At 41.3% G+C, this 18,685-nt stretch overlaps 1 protein-coding gene across 1 annotated transcript; it reads right to left on the bottom strand.

Annotated features, from left to right (window-relative positions):
- Nucleotides 1-2,943: 2,943 nt before the first annotated feature.
- On the bottom strand, nt 2,944-18,026 carry LRRC32 (leucine rich repeat containing 32). Its single transcript, XM_017830068.1, is given in 3 exon segments — nt 2,944-4,961; nt 9,537-9,612; nt 17,923-18,026. Coding segments are annotated over 2 exon segments (2,013 nt in total). The 5' UTR covers nt 9,609-9,612; nt 17,923-18,026; the 3' UTR covers nt 2,944-3,020.
- Between the last annotated feature and the right edge of the window lie 659 nt (nt 18,027-18,685).

The raw sequence follows: 18,685 nt of genomic DNA, 5'->3' as shown, positions 1-18,685 counted from the left end.
CCCAGAAGGATATCCTTGGTTTAGCAGTATGAGCTCTTTTTGCAACAACAGAGTCTGTTGCAAGGACTTTATGAAAAAATAATGACTGAGGGTGTAAAATTTTTATTGGAGAACTACAGCCAAAACAGCCTACATTGTGCCTACTATCCTGGTTTTGGCAGGGATAGAGTTAGTTTTTTAATTCATTAAACCATTACACCAACCTATTAGGAAAATGGGGCTGACTGGCAGAAAAATGTGTAATTTGTGACTAAAGGCTGTGTTTGATGCAGGATCAGATACTTTGGTGTTTGGGCTTTTTGCAGACACAGTAACAAACGGAAAAGGCAAGACTGCGGCTGTCATCTACATACCCTTATTTTGAGGATTAACACCATGTAGAGGTCACATTTCTACCCGTTTTTCCTCTCTATTTTATCCATATTTTCTTTCCCTCGTGCTCCTCACCCCATCCAAAATAATAGAATTAGATGGAGCAGGGTCATGTCACTTCTTGGTTTATTATGCTGCTAACAGAGAAACACAAACAAGCCGTGCTGCATTTTGCTCCTGAGACTTATTCTTAAGAAAACTGTTTCTGCTCCCAAGGAAGTCAGTGAAAGTCTAATTAGTCCCAGATGTTTAGTAATAACAAGCATTTCCTATTGGGAGACCCAAATAAAAGTAGCGTTAAAACCATTAATTAAATGGGTTTGGCTCTGTTATCAGATATTTAACTAATTCCAACTTGATCCTAATCAAGCTAACTGGCTCTCAGAAGGAGATATAAGTTTGCCATGCTCGACACAAAAGCTGTGAACTCAGTGTATGGCAAATCAGCCCACATCTGGGCACACAGCTCAGCTTGCCTTCACACACACACAAAGGAAAAGCTCATTAACTTCAGCATCAGGCTTCCCTGCAGCTACTGCTTGTGCATTTTCCTACAAGAATAAGGTCTTTAGCCAATGATTAGCATGGGCTTTTGCAGATGTTTTATCAGGCCCCACTGCTGCTGATGGTTTGTGCAAATTTGTAGAATCTCAGAATCACAGAATGATTTGGGTTGGAAGGCACTTTCAAGACCACCTAGTTCCAACCCCCTTGCCATAGGCAGGGACACCTTCCACGTTGCTCAAAGCCCCATCCAACCTGCCCTTGAACACTTCCAGGGATAGGGCTGCCACAACTTCTCTGGAAAACCTGTTCCAAACTTTTGCCTACATCTTCAGTAGATCTTGTTCTCCACTGGTCATACTCTGAGATATGGAGCAGCTGCCCCTCTCCAGGACCAGGAGGTAAAAGGTGAAGTCTGAATACCATAGAAAAATATGAAGGCTTTTCTTTTAATCTATGGAGCATTCCAAGCTGGTGGTTTAATGTAATCACAACCCTGTGCTTTTTATTAAGTTCAAAGATATTTTTTTATTGTACAAAATTCCACAGTGAAAATCACCAGCCAGTTTCTTACATAAATGCTTTAAAAAAGAATTATACACCTTTTTGTAGTGTGTTAATTTTGACATTCACTAGTTGGCAAAAATAGGTATGGAGCAGCAATTTGGCTCTGAGTTATTTACTTGGACAGGTTTCAATTTGACCTCTATTACTCTTGTATGTTTTAATGTACATTTACCGGCATTAAAAGAAAACCTGACACAGTTCCTTTCAAAGCCATTGAACCCTGTTAGCAGGTCAGTCTCCCCCTGTTGTTGAGCTTTTCTTAACATCAAAATGGTTAATTTTCTGTCATGGTTTAGAACACAAGGTATGTCAGTGTCAACTTTTAGCAACAGAACACGTTAGCCACCTTAAACCCATCATAGAATGAGGATCTACATAACTTTTCTTGCAGCCTATCCTATAGACCATAATATCTCTTTAGGGAGAGACAGTGAACATCTGATCTGAATAATATCTCAGGACTAGGTTCCCTTGTATCATTTCACAATGATATTTTTAAAGTACCTTTTTGTAGACTAAATCCTGTGACATTTAAAAATAGATATATTATTCTTCTGCATTGAAATGCAACTGTATGTAGTGAATTGCCAACAGTTTTCCTCAGAAATAAAAAAATTTCAGTCCAATGATAGCTGGTTAAAATTCATCTCCAAGATTTTTCTTTTAAAAAAATGTTCACCCTGGAGATTAATTTCTTCACATTAAACCCAGTTAAATATGCATTGCACATGAGGGGCAAATTTCTCCTCTTTTAGTTGAGCTGTGGACCTGTGAGCTTCTGAGCAGATCTGGGTAATGTACAGTGCAGTTGTTTCTTGCTTGAGACTTCTTCTACATCGCTCATGGGTAATAAGTTCCAGGACTAATTGACCTCATATACTTCTCATGTCTTGCCCTTGTGACTGGAGCAACATTCTAACAAACATTTTCTAGATTTTCTAGATGGCAGCCACGAGCACAACAGACATGAACTGTAATTTCCTTTTTTTATTTTTTTAAGCTAAATTCTCATTGTTTTGGAACTCTTGGGAAATTTGCAACCAACTTCAAGGAGTGAAGATTGTGTTTTGACCCACTCCGGTATATTTTGGTATGATTTCAGTCTAAGAAGTGGTAGGACCTAACCACTTAGGAAAAAACGAAGCTCAGACCAGACCAAATCAAAACATCTGATGGAGGCATATAACTTTGAGAAGCAGTTTCCTACGTGGCTGATGTAATCAATGAGCTTTGAGCTTAGTGGAAAGTCTCAGGTCTCAAGACCTTAGAGGGCTTTTCCTTTTGGTCTGGTTTAAATTACACATCCTTCAAAATAACAGCAGCACTTTACAGTGGTCTCCTCTACCATTGTATGAACTTGTTAAACAGATCTGCATGTGAATGAAACAAGTGCAAAACATGGCAAATTCTCCTTCTGGTCCTTGGAACCCAGACCATTACAGTGGTGCAGTTCAGGGGCACTTCAAAACCATCTTAAAATCCACAGTTAAAAATCAAAGATGAGAGTTTCACCCTTTATTTATACAGGCTGCCAGTGTAGCACCCAATTTCTGCAATTTTCAAGGCATTTTGTGTTTCTATGCTTTAAGCTGATGGCTGAAGTTTTGCCTGCGGAAGCAAAAAAATGAACCTGCACCGATGATAATCACAGATAAAACAAACACAAATGTTAATATAATAAGGATGTTGATTTTCTTCAGATTCTCTTTTTCACAGTCTTCTGATCTAATGTTCCAAATGTACATTTCTTCCTGATACCCGAAGTTCTGAGTGTACTGGCACGTTAAGTGCTCCACGTTGGGGATCTGGACATTTTTGTTCTGTATCATTTATGAAAGCCAGATGTTTCCACAGCAGTCAAGTGGGTTTCCAGTGAGATATAAGTTTTTAAGTGAATTTTCTAATGCTAAAATGTTGCTGTTCTGTAATGTACTGAACTTATTGTTCCGTAGGTCCAGAACTTCCAGTGGAGAGTCACTACCCCACTTAGGTAGCCAGTTCAGCTGATTTTCAGAGAGGTTTAAATGTTTAAGGTGACTAAAACAAGGCAAGTCAATATTTAAATCCATCAGGCTATTGCCATGTAAATACAAATATTCCAGAGACTTTTCCAGTCCTGATAGTGCTTTAAGTTCTATTTTCAATCCAGGGTTCATGGTGAGATCTAAGACAATCAGAGAAGTCTTGTAGAAGCTGTGTGCTGGTATGGTGTTCAGCATGTTGTCAGCTAGGTACAAGTACTGAAGAGTAGGAGAATCAACAAATGATACACAACCACTTTCCTCTCCAGCAAGTCTTTGCTTAGCTAATCCGGAGTACATGCTGCAAAGGCTGATGTTGTTGCTTTGCAGATTAAGCAGTCTGAGGCTAGGAAGACTGGAGAAGATGTCAAATTGCAGGGTCTGAAGATGGTTATTCTGAATATAAAGCTCCTTCAGATTGGACAACACACCAGCATCAAAGAGAAGGTTCTGCAAAGCATTGTAGCTCAAGTCAAGGACAGTTAGGGACATTAATGCATTGTCATAAGTCACCAAAAATGCTTGGAGACAGTTTTTACTGAGATTAAGGGTGTGAAGGGACAACATTGATTCAAAGAATTTATCCGGAATGGATTTGATTTCATTATAACTTAAGTCTAAATATACAAGCTGGGATAAATAAGGAGAACTTATGTTTCTACTTTGCTTCTGATCAAGAAGATGAAAAGAACCATCTAGCCACTCATTTTCCATGTAATCCTTTTTATTATGAGGGGATTCAGCAGTGAGCTGGATTAAATTATTTGACAAATTCAGAGTTACCAGTTTATTTACCTGAAGGAAGACTGGGAAGTGAAGCAATTTGTTTTCACTCAGATCCAGACATCTTAAGCTATATTCATCATCTGACTTTGTGATGTGGAAGGTCTCAATGCTATTCCTGCTAAGGTCAAGTATCTCCAGCTGCCTGAGGTTGAAATCGGAGATGCAAGTAATTGAATTTGTGGAGAGATTGAGTTTGGAAAGGTTCACTAGAGTCTCAAAAGCACCTTCTTCTATTTCCATGATGATATTACTCTGAAGATCTATCTCCACAAGACTGGGAGATCCCTGAAACATCTTGTGTGATATCATTACAATACTGTTGTCTGCCAAGGAAAGATACTGCAGTGTTGGAGCTTGTTTGATGAAATACTCAGCCATCCCATTGTACAGACTGTTGTGCGACAAGTCCATTATTTCCACCTTGGGTAAAAGTCCAATCCCCTCTGTTCCATTCTGAGCAAGCTCATATAAGTGATTCTTGGCTAAATTTATTTCCAGCAAGCTCGTCATGTGTGCAAACACTCCAGGCGTGATGAAGCTTATCTGGTTAGAGCTTAAATCCAGACACTGGAGGGAAGTGTAAAATGATAATGGCATTTCAGGGATGCTTTGAATCAGATTTCCAGACAGATCTATTTTGTTTACATTTAGATGGAGCTCATGAGGGATTTGGTGGAGGTCTTTGTTGTGGCAAAATGCCTGTGAGTTTGCCTGCCAGAAAAAGAGAGAAGAGGGGCTGTCACACAACAAATGAAAAACATGGTTGCATTAAATACAAGGAAAATAACATTCAGCATCTAGGCAGATCTTTCTTCTGAAACACTGATCACACCACTTTCTCTGAGCACTCAGACAGCAAGAACAACAATCCTAACACTTCTTTGCAGCTAACAGCACTCATTTCATTTTAAAGACATTTCTGACTTACAACAGTAGCATTTTATCTGCATGTGATACCTACTAAATGTTCTCCTTCTTGTACCTTTATCCTGGATTCATTTTAATAGTCCCAAGTGAAGAAGTTTTGCCCTTTTTTTCATTGCAATCAAGCACTATTTATTCATTTTAGTTCTGATGTTTAATTTTCTTACTTTGTCACTGCATCGGATTTTTCAAACTCTACTTGAAATATTAAGTACTACTTAGAAGAGCTTCACTCTGTTGGCAGCATGGGTCCCAAAGCAAAGAAGTGGAAAAACATAAAAGGATCCTATAGCCCAAACCCTGTCTCCCTTTCATATTCACATCCTCAGATATTTGATCATGTCTTCCTTTAGCCATGGCTTAGTTAAGCGATGCGTCTTTAACCAAATTGGTCATTTAACAACTGAAGTATTTCTGATGAAAATCTCTAAACTCTTCTGCTTTTACTATCCGTGTTTACCCTTTTCCTAAGGCTCCAGTTTCCTTCTTCTTGCGTGGGGAGCACACCTTGTGAAACCAGCCATACAAGACACCCATGATACAATATGGAAAAGACAAATTATGTAAAGCCAGCTTTTGAGAGAGAAAAAGCTGTGATGTGCAGTGAGGGTCATGTCTTTTCAGGCCAATTCTCAGCAGCAGATATATGAAAAAAACAAGCATCAAAGTTAAATTTATCTTCCGGATGCAAGTCTGTTTAATTGCAGCTAGGATTGAGTCTGTGCCCAGACCAAAGTTTAGAGTGTATGTTCATCAGTAAAATCAGAAACATGAACATGACCATCCTTGCATAAATGTCAAGCTATATTTTGTTATTAAGGAGAACATACAGTAGTGCGAGGAAGTGGAATGTGAAAGGCTTAAGCAGCATTTAGTTCACTGGAGGAAAACTCTTGTTATGAATATATTTGGGTGTCTGGGGCATACAGTGTTCATGAAAAGATCAGAAAAGAAAGAAGTAAAGAAAGAAATATGTTGAATCTTAACTTCAGTGGAGAAACAGAATCCAGATTCCATGACACAATGCTTTTCAGACTTTAAAGAAACATTTAAAGTAAAAAATATTAAGCCCCTTCTGTTTCATGTGAACTTTGAGGTGAATTAAGTGGCAGATCTGTTTAGGAGAAGTGGGGCACTAGTCAATGTTTTGTGAATCTCTTTTGCATCATCTGAATTTTGGAGACCACACACAAATATGCCAGAGAAGCATTAAGTGCTTATTCAAACTCTAGATACATACAGACTGCTCCGATTCCTTCATGTGATACATCTTTTCCCAAAGATCCCAAGTAATTGACTATTAAACCCTGAACACCTTCCTTTTTTCCCCCTCCAAGTCACTTAAATCTCACCCAGATAAAAAAAATTAGGAAAAAAAGAAGGAAATCTTCTGGCTTCTCCCTGAAATTATTTCTTTACTGCAAAGTCCCCATAGAATTGCTCATTTTGAGCTAAAATATGTCCTGAGTTGGCTTAGCTCCAAGGCACAAGAAGGAAGCCTCTTCTTGTTTGGTTTGTTGAAGAGGGAGAAGCCAGAAGGATACAAAAATACAGAGTGAGAAAGCAGCAGGTGCTTCACAGCCTAAGGCAGATGCCAGGTTTCTTCCCACACTTTGAGCCAGATCTCAACAAGTGTTAAACCCCCTCCACTCCTTGTGGGCAATGAGCATCTTAGCAAAGTCCTGATCCAACTCCTGTTGATGCCAGTTGGCAGGTTTTCACTGAAGTTGATGGGTGAGTAGTCAGTCCCAGATCACCAAGTATCTTGCAGGATTTGGCCTTGAATTTACATCCATAGAACCTTCCCAGTAATAAAAGAGACTGATCAAATCTGTACCTCCTACTATCTGATATTTGTTCTTATAACATTTCCCCTCCCATTATTTTTTTAAAGTTTCATTCTTTTTCACTGACTATTTTCATCCTCACCAGATTTCTTGTATTTTGCACCATCTTTTTTCCCCTGAGGCTCAAACAGCGTGAATGTCATTCTCATCAGCAGTAGAAAGAAAAATAAAGTACATCTCAGTGGATTGGAGCAAACAGCATCTGTTTGATGTATCTCTCCTCCTCTCACGTCTTAGCCCAATGGGTTGGCAGCCTGAGACTGGAAAAGTCTCAGGCTTTTTTTTACTCATGTTCTGACTTCATCATCTTTGCCACTGCTGTCATCAGTTTATTCCACATCCATTGGCAAGAAGTACTGCAGGGTGAGGAGCACTTGACCCCTTCAATGTCTGGTCCCATTCATGTGCTGGCAAAAAATGACCCAACAGTTCAAAAGCTGAGCATCATTCGGATTCTGACTCCAATTCTTCACTGCTCAGCACTGTGTGGAAGTTGTCATTCACCTTAGTAAGAGCCCTATAAAAAAGTGGCTGGATCCAAGCCTTCACTTGTGTTCTATGTTATCAACTTATGAACTTGCTGAACCAAAGAATTTGGGCTGGAGCCACTTGGCAATGACCTGCACCTGAATGGTGTCCACGACTGGTCTCGGAAGAACTCCCCAGCTACACAGCCAAACCTTAGCAGTTTGCCCAGGTATCCCACATCAGCTGACCTATGATAACCAGTTAGGCACATATTCTTGCATCACCTCAATGCAAGGTAAAATAGAATTCCCTAAAATCCTCTCCCTTCTATAAATTATTTCAAAGCTTATCCTTTGCCAGTTAACACGAAATAGCAGAAACATCATTCTTTGGGATGTGAACATGATCAAGTTGAAGCCCTACCTGCCTGCGGAAGGCAACATGAGTTAGGAAGAAGCTCCTGACATTTAAGCTGTGCCTTGTTGTCTTGCAATAAGTAGATGTGCCATAACTGGTACAATCAGTGCATGTCAGTACTGTGGGGGGGGAGTCTGGTAGGAAGTGTTCAATTCCTCTTTTAGGACTCTAGTTCAATGATAGGAGCACCAGTGGTGAGTCAGAGAAGGGCATAAGTTTCTGATTCATTCCTCTTCCAGGAGACTTGGAATGAAAGTTTCCATTTCTGAGTTTTTGCTATTCTAAAGTGTCATCACAGGGAAGGTATCAAGTAGAACAGTAAGGCTGTGACGAAAAATGATAATGCAGGACTTCAACGGACCATCAGTTAATCCAGTAGCTCCCTCTTTCTTTAAGTTGTGTTTGGATTTACACCCACCTTCCATAGGACCAAACATCGTCTGAAGGAAGACAATCAGAAAGGACATTAGCAATGCTGAGCTGTTAATTTATATCAGATGAGCATCCCAGACCTTGACTGCAGTGTGTTTTCTGTCAGAGCTAAATTTATCCCAGTTTAGCTGCACACAGCTCTGGATTGTTGGCTTGATGAAAGCAAAGGAGTGGTGGAAACAAGCATGTGTTTACTCCTCAGCAGTCAGCCTGGTCTGTGACCCACCAAGAAATGAGAGGGGATGAATCTGCTTGGGTTATTGCACGTCTTGCCCAGCCTTCATATGACTATGATACATGGGACCCGAGCTGACATGTTGACAGTGGCTTCATCAGTCTTCCTTCTCCAGCCAATGAGCTGAGCTGCCCAGACACCTTCCCAAGATCTTTTTATATATACTAGGTCTTAATTCCTTTGGAATTCAGGAAATGCAGCAAAACATCAGGGTGGACAGGAATGGAATGAGTCCCATAAGGGAGTTGTGTACAGCTAGCAAATAATTTTTTTCCCTATTTTGGAAATTCTTGAGGATTTGTGCTGAACAGCTTCAACGTTCAGGAAAAAAAAGTTATTCTTAAATGGCCTGATACAATCAGAAGCACTTTGATAGGGAAGGGAGAAAGTTCTGCTTTGAATAACATTCATAGTACTGTTCCAGGTGCTCACAAAAATTCAAGGAACAAACTTTGTACTAGGTCAAGAGGCTTTGTCACTTCATTTCCCTCCAGCAGAAGTCAGGTACAACTTCCCTGGCAGCAATGCTGTGTCAGGGCAGAGGAGGTCAGTCTCCCTGTTATTACAAAAGGGCTGGTATAGATGCATTTCACAGAAGATACTTTATTTAAAGCACAAAGAACATGGGCTTGATATAAAGGAGTTGATTTTAGGTCTAAGTTCTTTCTCTGTCTCAGTCACAGAATCCTTGTCTGGTCTTGGGAAATCAGGTCAGATTTCTTTTAGCCAGCTCCCTCTTAGAGAAAAACGGAGGTAGTGACCCTTCTTCCAACCTCACCCACTCCACCACTCTTATGTGCTGTCCCTACAACAAGGACACAGCCCAAATCCCATCTCTGCCATCATGGAGAGTCTGGTCCTGGGGGATTCCCATTGTCAGAGATTATAGCTGTTTGTACAGTGCCTGTAACATGGCAATCTCAGTCTCATTCAGGATTTCAAGGGGCCTGAGTAAAGCCTTACCATTTCACAGGATGTCCCTTCTGCGGTTCTTGTATTCACCACTGCCAGTAAGAAGATGATGTACAGTCTCATGGTTCTGCAGGTAAAATTAATTACTGTTAGATTTCAACTGGGACACAGTGGTCAACACATGTGAAAGCTGGCACCAGATCATCATCAAATATGGAGATGGACAAGCAGCGCAATAAATCAACTCATCTCTGAGCTTAACGATTTACCTCTGCAGCCTTGCATTCCTTCGAGTCTGGTGGGAAAAGAGATTTATATGAGCCCTTGAAAGGAAGGTCCAAGGCATTTAATTGGTTTGTCCCAGTGTGATTTCAGCTGCTGCCTAGATGATACTCAGACCACTCAGTGAAGTCCAGATACTCATGCTGGGCAGTGTGTCTGGCATCATGGAGAAGGACAACCACTCAGGACTGAGTTACCCACACTCTGCCCATAGAGGCAGCTCAGGTGCTTTCCACTAGGCTGAAGTTTGGGGGTTCTGAGTTTTGGGGTTTTTGAAGTTCTGAGCAAAGTGAACAGGCATCTCTCAGAAACAACTACCATTGGGAACAGTTTCCACTTCTATCCACAACATTTTCTACTCATCTAGTCCCAGGGTACCAAAGAGCTTTTACATGTTCATCCTTGTTGAGTTAGTACAAGCAGCTTAAAGAATGGACTGAGAACTTTTTGTCCAAATTTTAGTTTTCTAACATTTTTTACTAGTTTTTTTATACATCTCAGGTCAGGGCAGGCTTTTAAATGCATCTGAAAGGAGATCATAGAATAATTTGGATTGGAAGGGACCTTTAAAGGTCATCTAGTCCTCAAACAGAAAAGCTTTCTGTTTAGATGCAATGAATTAAGCTGAGGATATTACCCACAACAGGACACCACCCTGCTGGACAGCATGTGACCCATGCACTCTGCAATGTCTTCCCTTGTTACACCATCAGTAAAAAAAAAAAAAAAAAAAAAATCATCCCTTTGCTTCTTAAATAGTAAACCTGACACATTTGAGGATCTTAACATGCTTCGAAATTTCCTGCATTTCAAGTTTATAAAGCAACTGGGGAATTGATGTATTTAAACACAAAAATCTGATGTAATGGCTTGCTGTGTAAGACATCTGTAGTAAGCAAGGATGCTGTCTCTCAAGGTGTTTCTAAGGTGACTGTCACACCCTGAAAAGCACTAGGACATAGTGGTCTCTTCCAATATGAGACCACATGGACTCTGACCAGAGTAAGGTAAGCTACTCCTCATAGAATCATTTAGGTTGGAAAAACCCTGTAAGATCATCAGGTCCAACCATTAACGAGGCATGGCCAAGACCCCCACTACAACATGTCCCCAAGTGCCACATCTACACGTCTTTTAGGGCTATTTCCCCCTGAGCTGTCATGATACACCCCAAGCTTCTTGAACATGAAGATTCCCTTCCCAGGGTGGTTTTCAGTTCTCTGTCCAGCTGAGGAGCTTTTCCTGATTAGCTTTTCTCCAGACAACATTTAGACCTTCCTCAGTAACACCTAGTGTGACACAGCACTGCGTCCCCCTCCTCTCTACCTTCTGGGCAGGTCTGAACAGCCCCCCGCCCTTCCCCCAGCGTGGAGCTCAGGGCTCACAGGGCCTGCAGTACCCTGGTGTCAGAGAGCATCACCACTAAGCCCTGCCTGCTGGCACTGATGTCTGTAACCACAGCTTACAAAAACAATCTGGGAGAAGCAGTAGCAACAGCTCAACCTAAAGGAGCTTTTACTGCTCTGAAGCTTTCTCAGACTTGAAGCAACTTCTTGCTCAGTGTCACTTTGCTCCCACTGGCAGTTGTGATAAAAATCCCGGCATACCTGAGAGCAAGACTGAACTCTGAAACCTATTGAGTGTCACCGCTTTCCATCACAGTACTTCAAAATCACCCATCCCCAGCTGAAAAATATAAGTGGGATCAGTGAACATCATCCCCAAGGAGTCTTATTAAGTGTGTCAAACAATTGAATGTCTGGAAAAAGCATGGTATGCAAACCACGTCAGCATGTCCGCTTAACAAATGGAGGGCAAAGGCAGAGAAGAACAGTCATTTGCCTCAAGACACATTTGAAACCATGGAATAATTAGGGTTTAATCCCAGTTTTCCCATTTCCCATTCCCGAACAATACTTGTCTCCATCCCTACTACAATAATAACCTTGAAACTACTTTATAGATGTTGCTTGCAGCTAATAACAGCAGCACTTTCCAAATTTCTCCCACAGGTAATTTTTGTTACTGCTTAGACAATTAACACAGATGTCTTCCTGTGCCAAGGAGAGTTAAATACAAGACAACACACAAAACACAAACCAAACTCCCCAGGGTCTGATCCTTTTCCACACAAGACTTTTAACTGCCAAGTTAGAGCCCTCAGGGCTAAAAAGATGGAATATTTCACATTTACGTTTTTTCAAGGTTTTCTTGCATCCTCAAACACCACTTACTATCTCTTTAAAAACCATATCCTGATCTTCAAAATGGATTCAGTCCTGGCACCAATGGAATTGTTCTTCAGCTTCTCAGGATGCCAAGGCACTCACTCATAAGTTCAGAACAGAGGTATTTTTAGTGAAATAACCTTAATTGGAACAGTGTCTGTTTTAATTATGCTGCTTGTCTTTCTCCACACTCCTCTCTGAATAGAGTTGTCTGCTGTGCAACATCCTGAAGCCCTTCCTTGAGACAGAAGTTGAGAAATGGGGAGATTTTTGCCAGAGGAACTGCCACAACTGGGCCATGGGTTTGGTGGGGGAATAAGTGACTTATTATTGCCACTGCCACTGTCTGTCTGCATGTGTGAGGCACGGCAACGTGTTTACTTTAGGGTTTTGTGTCTATGAGTTACATTCCTGGGGGCATTGTGGCCTCCTGAACCTAAATCTCTCTCTGCATCTTCAGGGAAACAACACTTAAGGATTAAAAGTTTAAAATTCATGGCTGATAAATATAAAGCCCAGAATTCAGAAACCTGTCCTGGACTAAAGAACTCTTTTTCTGTTCAGAGATGGGCTCTTAGCATCTCGTTTGCTTTGCAATGCTCTCTGAAATGAGAGGCATAAATCGTAGAATCATAAAATCACAGAATAGTTTGGGTTAAAAGATCATCTGGTTCCAACCCATCTGCCACGGACAGAGAGACCTTCCTCTAGACCAGGCTGCTGGTTTAGTTATGAAGATGTTATGACAAAAACAACAGGTTAGGTCATGATTATGTGCAATGGACAGAAAAATCCCGTCCTAGTTAGAACAGCTGGGACCAGTTCATCACTGTGTGGATGTAACCCAAACTGTGTGTTCTACACCCTCCATGTCATTTCCCAGAAACTGTTAACAATAGACCATTTGCAGCAGCTGCCCAGAGCACATCTGACCCCTCAGGCTATAAGCTGGGTGTTAAGAGGCCTGTGAGATAGGAGGATGTTCCCGTTCTCATACTCACGACTCACAATCACTCATTGTGGAACTGCCTGCCCTGGGGGAGGTACTGGGCATTCCTACCTGAACCTGAGGGTATATAATCTTGGGGTCTTGGGACTTCTGGTACCACTTATGAGATCCAGAGGAAGACCAGAACCTCGACTGGACTGCAACCATCACTCACAACAACAAGTTTTTCCTCTCCTTTTACTTTTGGACTCTAGGGATCATGTGGGGCTCAGCACGGAGGCCAACAAACACCACTCTGTTCATGCCCCAGGGCGCTGGGTTATACATCTGAGTTCTGTGGGCTAAAACCAATTGTTCGTCTGAATAATTGTATTTATTATTTTATTTTTACTAAATTGTAATTCTGACTTATAATCTCTTTTGAGTTGAGTTCATTTCTCCTACTGGTTTACCTTTAAACCAGCACAAATCCACATTAAGTTTTCAGGAGAACAGCCTGCCAGTGGGATTATCACAACCCCAGACTGGTTGTCCTTGACTGGGCTCTCATCAGACTAATTTTGATCACCTTCCCCCAAGTACACTGTGTCTTGAGCTTCCCTAGGTTGCAGCTGGCTGCAGTGCTGTTTTTCACTTGATCCCTTTGGCATGCTTCCTGAAGTTAAGCTCTATCTGCAATCCCCTTGGGATAAGCAGAAAACTCTTGTCAAAGTTGGGGACTGGCGTCCAGAGGTTTAAATTCCTTCTGGATGCTCTATGTTTAGAGTTTGCCTTGTCAGCAGTGTGCAATAGCACTTAACATGCACAGACACTTTCACAAGGAAAACCTCAATTATTTGAGGCCTTCAAGAGGAAAAAAAAAGAATTAAATGGGATATTTTTATTTGGAATACTAATATGCCTGAAATGAAGAGCAGTGAGTAACCAGAATGATTGTAACTTCACATTTTCTACACATGGATGTTCAGAGAACTTTGGGAAGTTTGGATTTGCAGGGATAAAAATAGTAGAGGTTTTGTTGGTTGCACTTTTTAATAAGCCAGCTCTGTTCCTCAAGCTGTTTTACCGAGTGGCCAAGCAGCTGTGCCAGCTGAACCGTGAAGAAGAGCCTGGACAGAAACAAATGCCAAAGCAGGAGGGAAGGGCATGCACTGATTCTGCTGTTCAGGACTTTCCTTCATTAAAATCACAGCCTCAGAGGACACCAGCTGCACTGGGAAAAATCAGTGCTGTCCTTACCACCTTTTTCTGTTTCTAAAGGAGATGTGACAGAAACCAGTTTCAAAGACCCTGAAGCATTTGGCTGATTTCCAAATTTCACTATTTTTGTGCTTTGGGCTACCCAGCAGTTTACACCTTGAAGTGATGTTGAAATATTAGCATGGTATGGGCTTGGTAAGCCATGTCTGCAAAGCATCACCTTCATCAGACAGACTGGGTCATAGAATCACAGAATCCTAGAATGGCTTGAATTGGAAGGGATCTTGAAGATCATCTAGTTCCAATCTCTCTGCCATTGGCAAGGACAACTTCCACTAGACCAGGCTGCTCAGAGCCGCAGCCAGCCAGTCTCATCTCCATCTGGCAGAGTGGAGAATCAAGCTCTTTTGCGCACAAAATAGCAAGGGCTCTCCCATTCCACTGATGTCAAAGGGTTTGCACCTGTGACTGTGTGAAATCAGGCCCTTTCTGATTTTTCAGTGGTCTCCTTAGCAGTCATTGCCTGCTTGGTTTCTGTCAACATCAGCTGAATTACATCCTATGCCACATGAAGCCAATGGCACCTCTTTAGACCTACATCTCCTCTCCTCCAAACCCTCTTCCCAGCGTGGCCCAGAGCAAGAAGGAAAAGCAAATCCCAGCCACTGACTCTCACCAGCTGGACTGTAATTTGCTGCAGCTTCCTAATGCTTTCAGAGAAACAAAAATATATTGTGTGTCTTGAACCTTCAGAACTTTTAGGGTTTGTCCATCCATAACACTGCTGTTTTCTAAGGCACTGCTTCTGGGTTGAATCCTGTGTTGAGCCATACGAATCAAACTCTTCAGAGAAGAGTTTACATCAGTGTCACACTACAGATTTTAAGCTATAAACTGCCCAGAGTGGATACATTCCATTTAAGATTTTTAAAAAGCCTTTTGGTTTGTTATAACCTTGAATTTGCATCCAGAGAAAGAATCACACACTTTTCTCTAAGAGAAAGTATTTCAATGTAGTGAGAATAATAAGATTTTTTGGCAAACAGTTTTTAAGGAGTAAAATACAACCAAGAAAAAGCATTGCATTAAAACACCCAGCACAAAAACCCATTCCACTGAATCAATATACCAGCTTTAGTAAAACACAATTAATTGGTTTTAAGTTACTCACAAGAAAAGGAAAAGAGTAAAAGAAGAAAACAGATTAAAAGGGTAAAGAAAGAGAGAAGAAAGAGATAAGGAGACAGAGAAAAGGAAAAACAGTTACCGACAGGATTCGATGATTTGCGTGATGCAGGTTGCAGGAGAAAAGAGAGAGCTCATACAGAGTCTCAGTTTAGTTTTCCCTCCCAGGTCTTCCAGTGCCTTCCAGTGCCTTCCAGGCCAGAGTAAGGGGTGCAAGTCACAGTTTCTAGGGACATGGGGTGTGTGTGTGTGTGTGTGTGTGTGTGGGCTACCAGGCAGGTCTGCCTTGACTGACAGCTCAGCTACATGGCCTTCAGCTCTGCCTTGTGCTTTCCATGGGCTCAGCCATGTTGGCCACAGGCCTTCCAGCTCTGCCATGTGCTCCCAGCAGGCCTGATGTGCAGGCCTTACCACGTACCTGTGGGTCTAGGCCCAGTCCTTACACACACACACACAGAGTGAGTTGGTTCCGACTCATATCAATAATTCAGCGAGATTCGGATCCAGTATCTCACAATCAGTTAAGTAAAAAAACCAAACTTTTGCCTCAGAAAGTGGGTCTGAACTGCAAGCGCAGAAGTAGTATGAGTCTTGCTCCCTTTCAGCTGGAATAGCTCCCTGGTGATTGGTCCTACCAGGGAGCTGGAGATTTCAATATTAACCCTATTAAGAAAAGTAAATAGCCGATGTCATCCTCAGCCACAGCTTTTGAGAAGGAGGCACAGCTCCAGCTCTCGAGACCCTGCAACTTCTCCAGGAGTTGCTTCTCCTAGTTCATTTTGCTTGTGCCATTGCTTAGTGTCTCATGGGCAGATGCAGCCTCATACCTCTCTGGCGTCAAGTCCACGTGTCAAAATAAGGCATTCTACATCTCTTGTGACCCCAGCATGTTTTTTCTCTTGTCTTTAGAAGCTACTGTCTTTCTCCTTTCTCTCTCTGTCCTCTCTTCATCTGCACCTGTACTACGTGTTTAGCCAACAGCATGTCCCCACTAAAAATTAACATTTTCAATTAATCAGACACACAGAGTTTAGCCAGATTCCCCATTTTATTACCATGTTTTAATACTCCTCTTTCCAGGAAAGAAAATTTAAATAAACCAGAATTGCATGAAACCCACAGGCCTGGACACTTATTGAATGATGGGTTGGGTCAAGGGATACTAGGAGATGGGAAAATGAAGACACATCAGCAAAAAGTGACATTTGCAAATTAAACTATCTGACCATGAAATACTTTCCCTGTTGACCAAAGCTCTGGGGGAAACTCAAATTCAGGAACTAAAACAATAATTTCTTACCATCTTATCCTAGTGCAGAAAAAAAGAGAAAAATAGGCTTTTAATTCAGCATTTTTATTTTAATTGGCAGTTAAGTCAGTGTTTGGGAAAAGGTGTATTTAATTTATATGACCTGACAGGAGACAAAATGAGGTGAGGAAAATTATTTCTCAAAGACATGGTTGCACGATACTGATATTCCCCATTGAAACCATCCATCGTTGTATTAGTAAAAAGTCGAGCAACTATATGGTCAATGAGATGTAACCATCTGCTTTAAAAAGAGATTACTGGTTGTGAATTTTTGTTATTGAAAATGAAAGGATTTTAGCATTTTAGAGTAATAAGTTGATTTCAAAGTTGAAATGATAACATCTTATTTAAAAAAAACAACAAAAAACCAAAAAAAACACAAACAGATTTCCACTGTTGTGGAAAGTCAAACTTTTGATTCTATTTAAGGGAAACATATCTACACTTTTATCAAAAATACAAGAGGCTTTGGCTTTATAAATTTATCTGTGACTTTTATAAAATTAGGATTTTCTAAAACTTTACCAGTTCCAAGTATTGTCTAAATGTTAATTGCCTTGATAACAGTCCAGATGCAGCAAAACCCTCTCAGTAAGTCATCATTCACCCAAGGTGACATTCAAGCTGTCAAGATCTTAAGAGTAGCAAAATAATCCTGCCATCCCACACCTCTTGCCCCAACGGGGAGAGCTCAATGACAGTGCTGATAGTAAGAAGAGCAGATGAGCCAAACAGCCTTTTGGTCATTTTTCCCCAGGACTGTGTGATTTGCCCAAGGCTATATTAGGATTCAGTTTCAGAGAGATGGGCGAATGGCATTTAATCAGTGCACAATGCTGATCTCTGCAATACTCCTGGTTCACAGCACTACAATGCAGTGATACCATAAATAGACTGAAGTCCTGTGAAGAAAGAAAAAATGCCCAAACATGTCCCCATCTTTCATTGCTGTAAGCACAGAGAAGAATAACAAACTCTGCATATGACAACTGTGTTGTTATAAACTAACCAGTGCCTCCTTAACATAAGGGATCTAACTCGCTGCAGTGCAAGTCCCTTATGGATTAAATATACAGCTGTGTGGATAAAGCCATCTACACAGTGTGTTTAGCCAGTTCTTCAGCCTATTCATAAACACAGAATATTTTATTTATAGTGTAACTTCCTCATCTGTGTTAATTTTAAAGGCTGCAGCTCTAAGTCACTGGAGCCCTCATCTCTCCCACAGTCAAAAGCTCAACTTTCCACCACGCTCCCGCGTTCACACGCATCTCCACGTACCTGTTCCGTGGCTCAAGGAGAATGAGGAGGAGGTTTCGCCTCTGCTTGCAGCCTTCTGCCTCCCAGGCTCTCCCAGGAGCTTTTCCAGAGTAAGCTGAGGAAGAGTTTCCTTAGGGGAGTCGTACCTCTATTGCATGCCAGCTGACTAAAATTCTGTGAGCTCTGAGAGAAGTTTGAAGTCACAGGGAAAAAAAATACTCCCCACAGACTGGTCCTTGAATTCATTCCTTTGCAGTCATAATCTCTTATATATTCCCAGGCTCCCACGAGCACATGAATACATACCTCCATAATTGTTTTAAAATGTGTGTGTCCTCTACTCTTTTCTTTATTTTCCATTTCGTTCATTCAATCTTGGCTTATTTCCTGCAGTTTCTCAGCTGGTAATTATGCTACTCTCATATTGACATATGAAACAGTCTGTGAATACCACAAAAAATTCTATCTGCAGGCTTTGGGGACATGTGCTTGTCTCTGAAGTTATCTATGCCTACTTCACAGCTGTCAGCCTGCAGATTCTCAGGAGGTAGGGTAAATGAGGGACACTGAGCTAGCTGCAAACCCTAAACTCCAAGGCCATGCAGGATGGATTGTGTAGGAAAATGGTATATGGGAGGGAAGCTTCACAATAGGGAAAACTCACATTTGGTGTCTCAACAGCTCAGGTGTGTCTCTGTGGCACAGCAGTGAGATGATCAAATGCACCCTTGGGGGAAAGGATAAATTCAGTTTAATACTTGAATGAGTAATAACATAAATGCCT

Source organism: Lepidothrix coronata, unplaced genomic scaffold (assembly GCF_001604755.1).
Source record: "Lepidothrix coronata isolate B3197 unplaced genomic scaffold, Lepidothrix_coronata-1.0 Scaffold174, whole genome shotgun sequence".
In the NCBI taxonomy this organism is placed as follows: Eukaryota; Metazoa; Chordata; class Aves; order Passeriformes; family Pipridae; genus Lepidothrix; species Lepidothrix coronata.
The sequence above is the reverse complement of the archived record's forward strand: the minus strand, read 5'-3'. Positions and strand labels throughout refer to the sequence as shown.